We start from the raw sequence: 12113 nt of genomic DNA, 5'->3' as shown, positions 1-12113 counted from the left end.
ATCACAAAAGTAACATTTTCATTTATTTATTTTTATTTTCGCAGTGATAACATGAAACACGTCATGTCATAGTGGTAAATGCTTTATTATTTAAACACAAGGTTAGGGGTTCAAACCTTATGTAAACCGTATTTCACATTTTTTTCATGTATGTGAAAATCACATAGAGTGAGTGAATAATAAACAGAGCGCCATGTGTCATGTAAACTTCTTTTGAAACGCCTTTAATAGATAGATGGATATTTTGCCAGAAAGGAAATAACATCATTTTTGTCGTACTATGTTAGGCTGATGACTTCAATATCTCGGAGTTGGTACGCATGATTATTAGTGACTGATTTATGATCAATTGGGGAAGGCCGTGTTTGGATCATCTTTGGTTTTTTTAATTATATACTCCCTCTGTCCCATAACACTCGTACCGATTCGATTCGACACGTTTGTCAATGATGAAGCCAACAATATAGGAAAATTTGGTAATATTAATCCAACCATTGGCCGATTAATTTTATTAATCCCACCTATGACATATTTTTTAATAATCCCACCTTTACTACCTAATGACTTTTATTGGGCTTAACACTACAAGAAATTGTACTATTAACGACGGGAAATCCCGTCGCGAAAGGCCAATAATCATTGATTAACGACGGGATTTCCTGTCGCGAACCCGTCATAAAAGGGGGCCGTCGTTAATAGAAATCCCGTCGTAAACCCGTCATACAAGACATTTGCGACGGATATTCCCGTCATTGTTTGGTTGTTAGCCCCGTCGCAAGCAAAAGGCTTTTGCGACGGGATTTTTGACCCGTCGTAATTAGGTTGTCGTTGAAGATACAAATTCTTGTAGTGTAAGCGACCGACAACCGGTGAAAAAGTCAACGAGATGGTGATGAATTGATGATGATGACTGAATATATCAAGAGAGAGTACATCCACGTAGGGACATATTACCGTCTACAACAGGTTTATGACCTGTTAGGCTCAATAAAAGTAGTTGTGTAGTAAAGGTCGGATTATGAAAAAATATGTCGTAAGTGGGATTAATAAAAGAAAATCGGCCAAAGGTTGGATTAATATTACCAAATTTTCCAACAATATATTATATGCTAACTTTTTTTACATATACTAGAAATAAAATAGGGTCAAAGTGAATTATGTGAATAGTGCAAAAAGTCAAACCGGTGCGAGTATTCCGGGACGGAGGGAGTATAACTCATTCCTTTATCTTTCGTGTAGTCATATCATTTTCCCTCATACCAAATGCCTTATAAAGATTTTATAATATAATATAAGAAATTTATTTGTTATTTTGGTTAAAGTGAGTTTATTACAACGTACAGTATATTGATTATTCCTATACTCCATAGTATTTATTTATTTAATTTCAAAACCTAGAATATGAAGATTACAAATTTACAAGCAAAACTTAGGAAACCCAATAGCAAATATAAGTATACTTGGTATGTAACACGAAAAACACACATAGGTGAAGACTACATACATATCAACCGTACGCAAAAAGACAACCCTGCCCGTTTATAGCACAAACATTGGCAAAATGACCATGGCTAGAGAAACTGATGCCATTAATGGGAAGCAATGAAGGTGAGTTTGATCAGCACTAGACACATCAGTATTCGAAGATGAGGATGAGGAAGAAGGTGATGATGATCCTGTTGCGCCAACAACGTCGACCTTGAGCTTCATTCCTGCACTACAATGACCTGAAGTTCCACAAGCAAAATATCGAGAGCCAACTTTGTCTAACTTCACAACATCATTACCCCCATTCATCGAGTTGGCCGCGTTGCTAGTGTCACACTTTTTGTAATCACTTTCACTACCAACCTCCACCACACTATGTAGTCCAGGAGTGTATTTAAATACTACAACAAAAATATATTCATTACGATTTCTTTTTTATAATCGCCTTATTTTCACTTATATACAACATAAAAAAAAAATACTTAATATATAATTAAAATTAAAATAAGTAAAATAAATTTAACATTACATAATTAATAATTAATAACCCCTCAAACTTAATTTACAACTAAAATAAATAAGTGAAAGTTAGATGATCAGAGAACACATGAATATAAATTGTCATTGCAGGATATCAAACAACTATAATAAGTATGACTTAGGTCTATAAAAGTGAAATATATAAGAAATTCAATGAAACAATTTTCATAGATCGATTGTGTATGAGGGAAATTTTTTATTAGTTAAAGATCAAGAACGTCAAGATAAATATCATATTTTAATTTGTTTAATGCATGGTTGGAACACTACCACGTTAAAGAAGTGATTCTGAGCTTTTATACTGGTAAGCTGGATGAAGAATTTAATATCATTTTTTATCCGTGGAAAACTTCAATCTTAGTTACTCAGTATTTTGTTGGTTTTTCGTTTTGATTATGCTTGTTTTTAGATTATAATAATACTTACTCTTTATGCGATGAACTTTTCTCCCATGAAAGACAAGGCTTTTCGATCTTTTACTTTGAGGAACTTTTTCTTAGGTTATTTCGTAAATATAGCTAGTGTGTATGAGGGAAGAATATTATTGGTTGAACATTTTTCTGAGGCGCGAACTAGCTTTAATCTAACTCATGTGATCAAGAACGTAAGATGAAGATCAGATTTCAACTGCTAATTACATTAGGCATTAAAGATGTCAAGTCATTCAGAATTAATTATGATTGGAATACTACCACATCAAATAAGCGGTTTTGAAGCGCGCGTTCGTATATACTAATAACCTGGATGAATAATTTAATATTGATGTTATAATATTATTTAGGGCTAATTATTATTGTAGATGTTGTATGACGGATTATTAATGATAATTTTCCTACTTCCTTCAAAAATTAAAAAGAAAAAAAAATAAAAGACTAGAAACAAAAACAATTATATAAAAGATATTCAATTTTCAATTATTGAAACAAAAGATATACAATCGTCATAAACGTTTTTAGGGGTGTATACCACCTAGATAAGTTGGTAAAATCTTAAGAATGTGGTACTATCTAAGATCTAGGATCAAATTCCATCTGCGACATTTTTGGAATATTTCCTCAAAAACTACTTCACTTTAGTATATGTACTTAATTACACACTATATTTTCGCAAAAATACTTTCTTGAACACTGCATATGTACTGTAAACATAGATTATCAACACTTTTTTTAGTAAGTGTGATTTTTCCTAATTCGGTATCTACATGAAATAGTTTATGTAATTTTCAAATTCTTATATGAGACTGTTCTCACCATCAACTGATGGTGAGACCAGTTCACACTTGCGAATTTAGGTATGTTACTTCTATAGTTTAGACATGTTACTTTTATTTTATTTTATAATTTTAGAGGAGGTACCTTTTTTAGTTTAGTTATGTTACTTCTATAGTTTATACATGTTACTTTTTTTACACGGAGTAGTTTTAGGGGAGATACCTTCTTAGTTTAGGTATGTTACTTCTATAGTTTAGACAAGTTACTTTTTTTTTATATTATAATTTTAGAGGAAGTACTTTTTTTAGTTTAGGTATGTTACTTCTATAGTTTATACATGTTACTTTTTTTATACGGAGTAGTTTTAGGGGAGATACCTTCTTAGTTTAGGTAGGTTACTTCTATAGTTTAGACATGTTACTTTTTTTTTGATAATTTTAGAGGAGGTATTTTTTTTAGTTTAGGTATGTTACTTCTATAATTTAGACATGTTACTTTTTTTTTATAATTTTAGATGAGGTACTTTTTTAGTTTAGGTATGTTATTTCTATAGTTTAGACATGTTACTTTTTTTTTATACGGAATAGTTTTAGGGGAGGTACATTTTTAGTTTAGGTATGATACTTCTATAGTTTAGACATGTTACTTTTTTTTTTATATAATTTTAGAGGAGGTACTTTTTTTTAGTTTAGGTATGTTACTTCTATAGTTTAGATCTGTTACTTTTTTTTTATATAGTTTTAGGGGAGGTACGCTATTGGTTTCGCGCTCGTCACACATTCAAGTTGATGGTGTGACTGGTCTCACAGGAGACGCGTTGTATGTAATTTTATTTGAGAGGATATGATCGTGGTAAAAAGTGAATTCCCATGTTCTTGAAACAAATGTTTTTTTTTTTGGTAGGCAAGAGTAAATAATAAATTGCTCAATGTCCAAAAAACAGACTGAAAAAAACAGAAGAAACATCCCTGAGGGAGAGACCCACCTTCTAGGAAGGGTTGCCTCAAGCCTAAAAGAATGAAACCCAACTATAACACAACAACTAAGAAATCCTTGAAACAAATGTTATTCAAACAAAAGAAATGAATAGATAAAAAGTAAATTCGTTTAAAAATAAAAAATTAAACAAGAACGAAGAGAGTATGTAGTACGTATTATCGAACTTACCAAGTGTATCACCAACTTTAAAAGTCTGTCCTTTAGCCCATGAATCATAATCTGTAGACTCATCCCAACCACCACTTCCACCCACAATATGTTGTGTTGCACAAACTTGTTCAGTAATCAAAACCACAAAAACCAACGCCACCATCATCGACATTCTCTTCAATTCTCCCATTTTCGACGATTCTTGTACGTACGTTGTATATGTTCAATAAAACTAGATCTAGCTCTTCTAATAAGCTGATTATATTGCTTCATATATAACGTACAAAAACTCGAAAAAGTTAGCGTTACTATCAAGTTAAATGTAGGTGGCTTATATTGACCTTTGCTTTGCTTTGCTTTGCAACAAAGGGATTATTACATTTGCTGTTGTAGTGAACTAGTGATCAAATTTTTGACGTTACTTTTGGAAATTAACTTGGCAGGCTGTCACCTTCATTGGTGGTTGTATCAACTTTTTAGGGTTATCTATCAAGATATGATTCAACCACATTTCTTGCCCAATTTGAATTTATTTCATACGAAGTATTTATTTAGCTTTTATTTCTCAAAAGTATTGTATAATTTGAGGCTTTAATTTAATTCAATCGATAGTTCTTGCGCGCACTCGATGTACTATGAATTTATTGTACATTGGGGTAAATTATATTCTACGTACTCAGTTTCTGGTCAACACGCGGATGCTGTAGGGGCGTGCACATAGATCACTGTGCACCTGTACCAAAACGCAAAAACATTAAAACAAAACGCAAAAAGCAAAAATAACGCAAAAAACGAAAAAGAACGTAATAAACTAAACAGAAAAAACATAATAGAGTAAACGAGAAGAACATTAACCAAAACCTGAAAAGAACACTAATATTAAAGAAACCAAAGAAAATGTACAAAAATGAAAAGAACATACTCACTCTCCTGATAAACTATAAAAAGAACAACTATTTTTCAAAAAGAACATCATGTGAAAAATGCAACAGAAAAAAAAAAAGAAAAAAAGAAGCAAGTATCGATAATATTATAAAAAAAATTAAAAAAACGATAAAAAGTTAAAAAGAACACAAAATAATTAGAAAAAGAATAACAACAATTTTTTTATAAAACACAAAGTACAAAATCAAAAGAAAAAAAATAACAAAAACTCAAAATTAAAAAGAAAAAAGAAAAAAACGACAACAAATAAAGGAAAAAAGAGCAAAACACATGAAAAAAACAACATTTTCTTTTGCTTTATCAAACAGAAGAACAAATGAAAGGGACGAAAAGAGCAACAGATCTATGTTCTTTTATTAATTAGTTGTTATTTTCAAACCATTTAGCATTCTAATTATAATTAAAAAAGTTAATAATTTAAAAAGAACAAAAAAACTAATTTTAAAAAACCTAAGCAACGTAAATATTAAAAAGAACAAAACACGATTTTGATGGACTTAAAAGCAGATCTATGTTCTTTTTATAAATATTATTTGCTGTTTTCCCACACATCAAGTGTTCTATTAAGAAAAGAAGATGAAACGACATTGATTCTAATTTGTTGGACTTAAAACCAAACCTATGATATGGTTGTTCTTTTAGTATAATTTATTCTTGGAAAAATTGATAAGAATAATCACAACTTTAACTCATCTTCTAAAAATAATCTCAACTTTGAATTATTTTAGAATAATCCAAACTTTTGGGGTTACTTTCTCAAAATAATCCGAAGTTTTTGTTCTTGTCATTAATAAACCATTTTGGGTCTAACATATGAAAATTGATAGTTTGGATTATTTTAAGAAGACCTGAAAGTTGGGATTATTACAAAATAATTCAAAGTTGGGATATTATTTTGGGAAGATGAGTGAAAGTTGGGATTATTTATGTCAAATTTTCCTTTATTCTTTTAATTAAAAGTGTGTTATAATTTAATAAAAAACTTTAATCATGTTAGACTTAAAGCAAGATTAATGTTCTTTTGAAACGTATATTTGTTTTTTTTTTAACTTAATTATGTTAATAATTAAGTTACACATAGATTTATTATAAATATTATTATTATTATTACCTGTATAAAAAAGAACTTTTTATAGATTTAAAAGAACATCCTATGAACAAATTATATGGAGTGAGACAGAAAAAAAAAATCAACTTATGAAAAAAAATATTACAATTTGAAAATAAAAATATATGAAAGCACAAGGATGTGTACCTTAAACACTCAATCAAAATTTATCAGCATCATGAATATCTTAAAATCTTCAAAAACTGATCCCAATCAGAAAAATTATCGAAAAACATCATGCACTCTTGCTATTCTCTTAATGTTGATCATAATGTTTTTCGAAAATTACATAAATCAAATTAGAATTTTGCTTAATTCACTCATTTTCAACTAAGGAGAAACAATTCAAAAGGAATTTTAGAGAGAGAATAAAGAGAAAATGTATTTTTTTTACTCTTTCACTCACTATCTCACTCTTTTTCTCTTAAAAAATATCTCTTATGTTGAGAGAATATAAATCTTCCCCTCTTTCTCTCTCTAAAATGTATTTCTAAAATTCTAAAAGACTAAGGATTATGATTCATAAGTACAAATATTATATATATAGTTGCTGAAAATATAAAATGACAAAATAGGAATTAAAATTAAAGAAGACGTGTTTTTATTTTGTTCTTTTAACAGAATATTGTAAAAAGAACGTACAAATGAAAAGACTAAAAGAACAAATAAGAGAGACTAAAAGAACAAGTCAAGTACCTTGGCGACAACAACATGTGATTCTGAATCATCATTGCTTCATTGGCATCATTCTGTTATGAACTATCAAGCACATTATTCATAATATCTGAAAAAATAATAAGTTAACATGTATAATAACAAGAAAAAGAACACAATAAAAAAACAAAGGATAAATAGAAAATAGTACGAAAAATAACACTATAAAATAAAAAGAACAAATTATGAAACGCAAATGGTCTATTTTTCTACTATAATAAAATTATTCTTTTAATACGAGCATATGTTATTTAATTACTTGAAACTGTTCTTTTCTAGAAAAAAAAAAGAAGTGTAATTACATAATCAAAATCTTCAAAATCAACGTGTAAAGATAAATAAAAAGATAATGTGAAAAATAACACAATAAAATAAAAAGAAAAAATTATGAAGCGCAAGTGAAATTGAAAATAATAAGAAAAATAACACAATAAAATAAAAGAACAAATTATGAAGCCCAAATGGTCTATTTTTCTACTATAATAAAATTGTTCTTTATATATATGTTCTTTAATAAGCCCAAATGGTGTATTTTTCTACTATAATAAATTTTTTCTTTTAATACGAGCATATATATGTTCTTTAAATACGTGAAACTGTTCTTTTCTGGAAAAAAACATAATTACATAATCAAAATCTTCACAATAACGAAATCAACGTGTTATTACATAATCAAATACATTAAAATCATCAAAACAAATTTATTACAAAATCAAATTCATCAAAATAGTTAAAATCATCAAAAACCCGATTATTAGAAAATCATAATCATCAAAAACAAACAATTTATTAGTACAAAATTGACAAATTACCTCCTAAAATCTGATTATCGGCTGCAGAATTCGGATTTGAAGAAGAAGAATCAATTAAATTTAATGTTACCAATTGACTGTTGGTTCAGTGGTGATTGAGGCTGAACTTGGTAGGGAGGACCTGTGTTCGATCCCCCGCAACAACAATTGGGAGGGGAATGGAACCTATCCACTCAGAACTCGCCCCGAATCCGGATTAGCCCTAAGGGTGAACCGGATGGTACACCAAAAAAAAAATTAAATTTAATGTTGAACTAGAAAAATCAACGAATTTTGCGAATTTTTTTTTATTACTTTCTCTTTCTAAAAACCATTTTAGAATACCTAGTTCGCACTTTCTTTCTCCTCTCCACAGTTTGAATTCAAAAACATAAAAATCCAGAAGAATATATACTCGCAAGAAGAAACACAAATCAAATAAAAACGCGAAAAATAGAGCTGAAAAGAACACACATCCTTTAATGTTCTTTTGTTCAAGGGAATTGTTCTTTTGTTCAATGGAATTGTTTTTTTTCTCGGAATTTAATGAAACACGCGCGTTTTGTGTATTTTTTATGTCGTTTTGATCCCGGTGTATCTAGATCTATGTACACATGCCCGCACCATCAAATTTGCGGTTTCTGGTTGCGTTTAACTTGTTTTTTTTTTTATTAACTTTTGTTTTATGAAGTATTTTTTTGATAGATAAACATTTCAAAGGGTTATATGATTACATATATACTAATTTATGAAAGAGTGATTTTAAAGAGATATTTTTTTATTAAAAAGGAATTTTATCACTAAAAGATGAATAATATTTTTTTACAATTAGAAATACGAACCAATTACATTATATAAGTGTAACTTTTAATTATTTTGGTATGACTCCAAATCCACCTTACAATATATAATGTACATGGGTATAATTAAGAATTTGTGTTAGCAAATTTGGTGGCTAGCTAATTTTGTATTAGGAGTCTTGTCACATACTCGTTTATAATTATGTTTTTGTATTGTTCAGCTCCTTAATAATGATTAGAGTTGTTTCGGTGTTGAAACAATGGGTTTCGGATGAAGGCCCTATTCGTTGTAGTGGAAGATCTTGCTTGCTTGAATGAGTTGTGTCCGAATTTACCTGCACAATGTACAATATAACTGGCCTCGGTGGTGTTCGAGGAAAGCCCCTTCGATGCCTAAGTAAGAACAATGTTCAGATTCTAAAGAGAGTTCTCTAGATAGTAGTCTTAAGGAAATAAATTGGACGTACCTTGATGTATGAGCCTTGGCGGCTTATTTATAGTGTTTGTGTAGCAAATGCCCCATAGGTCATTTATTACGTAGTGGGCCTTGGGCCATGTAGGTGGCTGATTAGCCCTTTGTGGGGTAAATGGTTTGTATGTTGTTGCAGAAGCCATTTGGGCTTTTGGGCTGTTGGCCCATTTGGGAGCCAATTGGGAACTTAAATAAGAGCTATACCCAGATAGGAATAAAAGGAGATATTTTTTTTTACAAATGAGTTATAAGGAAATTACAAATTATAAATGGGGAGCTACTCGTTATACACAAACTCTTAGACTTTACTTCTACTACCTCCGTTTCATAAACAAATTTACGGTTACTATTTGTACAAATATTAAGACAAAAGTGAGAAAGTTAGTTGAATATAATAAAATATGGATAAATAAAGGGGCAAATTATTTTTTATCACCTATAAAATTATTTTTTTATTTATTTTACCACCTACAAAACTAAAACTTATATTTTACCACCCGAAAACAAAAAAATAGATGGAACCTTTATGAAAGGCTACCTAATTCAATTTCCCTGCAATTTTTTACACTCCTGGTGAGATTTTCCTTAACTCTTTCACCCTTGTCTCTTTATTTTCATTAAAATTTGTCAATTTTGTGAATTAATGTTGATGAAAATTATGTGAATTCATGGAAGATAAGGAAATAGGGGAAGAGAAGAGAGTTAAATACATGAAATCATGGAAGAAGAGAACATAACAGAAATATTACCGTTATGGTGACCCTCCACATAACATTTTCATCTATTTTTCCATTTTTCAGGTGGTAATAAACAAGTTTTAAATTTCTTTTAGGTGGTAAAATACAAGTTTTAGTTTTTTAGGTGGTAAAAAATATATTTTCGATTTTTTTAGGTGGTAAAAAAAAAATTATCCTAAATAAAGATTAATGTGTAAAAAGGTGGGTGAGTGGAAGAAAAAAAAATGAAAAATAAGATAAAGTGAGTGAAAGTTTGTAAATATTAATGGAAAAAAACTTTGGCTATTGAGAGGTTTCGAAGAGGCGATCTTCATCCCTCCTTCGTCACCATGGGAAGAACTCGAAAGAATCAGGCCAAAGCTTCTGGAAATCAGTCGAAAAAAAGAGAGATGCTCTCTCTAAACCCGTTACTCGCGCTTAATCGAAGAACATTCAAGCTCCTTCAATGGTGGATGATGACACCATATATGAGAAATCCAGTTTAGACCCAGTTGAGCCACGATTGCTGGACCCGAAAATTCTGACCCCCAAATCTTCATTGGCTGCATTACAACTGCGTTCTCAGGTTCGTAATCAGTTTAATGCTGGGATTAATGGATTAGAATCTGGTAATGACGTTCGTACCAATTTTTCTTCAAACTCAAAAACTGACGGGGATGGAATTCTTGAGCCTATAATTGATCAAACTCATGATAATGAACCTAGGATTATGAATATTGATGATAATGTGATGAATAATACAACTAATATATAATGCTATTGTTAATTCCCCTGCAATCATTGAACTCGAAGATATTGAAGAAGGGATCGCATTTTGACAATCTTCTATTGTATGCTATGTTTGGGGGGCTAACCCTCCACAACATGTTATGGAAGGCTTTGTGCATAAAATTTGGGGGAAAATGGGGGTAGACAAGGTGACTATGATTGGGAAAAGGCATATTCATTTTTCTTCTTTCCTACCATAGAAAATTGTCAGAAGTTCCTTCATGGTAATGCCCAGTTTTTTGACAAAAAACCACCGATGATTAAGCCTTGGTCTGATGAGATCAATTACTCTAAAGACCTGTGAAATAAGTTCCAATATGGATCAAACTTCCAGGTTTATATGTTAAGTACTGGGGGGGAGAAGAGTTTGTTCAAAATAGCTGGACAGGTGAGGAAAGCATTTAGGGTTGATCAAGCTACTAAGAATAGGGACAAGCTCATGTTTGCAAAGGTGTTGGTAGAGGTCAACCTAGGTCAAGTATACCCAAAAATAATTCAATTTGTTAATGAGAAGGGTACAATAGTAGACCAACCTGTGGAGTATTATTGGTTGCCAACCATTTGCTCATACTGTAAGGGGTTGGCCATGAGAGCAGGGTCTTTTCAAAGGCCAATAAACCACCACATAGGAGAATGTGGGTTCCTAAACCTAGACAACATGCAAGAATTGCAGTTATCCCACCTCAGAACACTGGGGTTACATAGACTTCAGACAGAGAAGTGGGTGTACTAGTTATAATAGGTAGGTCAGGTGGAAGGGGTGAGGCTAATGTTGATGGATTTGTGCAGGCCACCTCATTCAGTAGGCAACAATGCTAGTATCTGAAACCAGTGAACCCCATGAACAACTTTCAGGTTCTTAATACTGAAGATGACTATGTTGATGATGAGACTATGGTTGAGGATGAGGGTCTATTAGGTCAGGGGTCACGTTGATATTTACAATACCTTGTAGGAGGTGCCAACCACTTCTTTGGTTTGGAACCACTCTCACTCGTGCTGCCAGGGGCACGTAGCATTATTGAGCATATAGTCTTCCGTAAAAAGGTCTTACCTTCGAGTTTGCATTCATGTTCCATATGTCGAGAAATTCCCCGTTGATCTAACCGATTAACGTGGGGGCGTTAATCTGATGGCAGAGGTGCAAATTTCCTTGGTCAAATGGGTAGTATTGTAATTCCATTGGGTTTAGTGGGGTGTGGCGTTAAGATGCCGTTAACGCCTAAAGGTGTAATGTGCCGTTAACAGAAGTAGCCAATATACAGTACCAAAACGAAAAATGGGCGGTTAAAACAAATTAAAGGCAATTGCTTGTAGTCTTATTTTCTCCTTCCCTCCTCATCCAATTCTCTCTCCTCCGCAGCTGGGTTGAGTTCTTTGTGGAAACTTG

At 31.4% G+C, this 12113-nt stretch overlaps 1 protein-coding gene across 1 annotated transcript; it reads right to left on the bottom strand.

Annotated features, from left to right (window-relative positions):
• Positions 1-1287: 1287 nt before the first annotated feature.
• LOC110779394 (basic blue protein) lies at positions 1288-4643 on the bottom strand. The gene is made up of 2 exons (XM_021983909.2): positions 4407-4643; positions 1288-1889 (listed from the first exon to the last, which is right to left on the bottom strand). Exons 1-2 carry the CDS (start codon positions 4576-4578, stop codon positions 1540-1542), a joined length of 522 nt encoding a protein of 173 aa, XP_021839601.1. The 5' UTR covers positions 4579-4643; the 3' UTR covers positions 1288-1539.
• Positions 4644-12113: the final 7470 nt, after the last annotated feature.

Source organism: Spinacia oleracea, chromosome 1 (genome assembly GCF_020520425.1).
Source record: "Spinacia oleracea cultivar Varoflay chromosome 1, BTI_SOV_V1, whole genome shotgun sequence".
NCBI lineage: Eukaryota > Viridiplantae > Streptophyta > Magnoliopsida > Caryophyllales > Amaranthaceae > Spinacia > Spinacia oleracea.
The sequence above is the reverse complement of the archived record's forward strand: the minus strand, read 5'-3'. Positions and strand labels throughout refer to the sequence as shown.

Excerpts from the sequence above, each read along its gene's own strand:
- LOC110779394 (XM_021983909.2), bottom strand. The coding sequence starts at position 4,578 with ATGGGAGAATTGAAGAGAATGTCGATGATGGTGGCGTTGGTTTTTGTG. Across the intron at positions 1,890-4,406 it reads TAAAGTTGGTGATACACTTG|TATTTAAATACACTCCTGGA; the intron begins GTAAGTTCGATA and ends TTTTTGTTGTAG.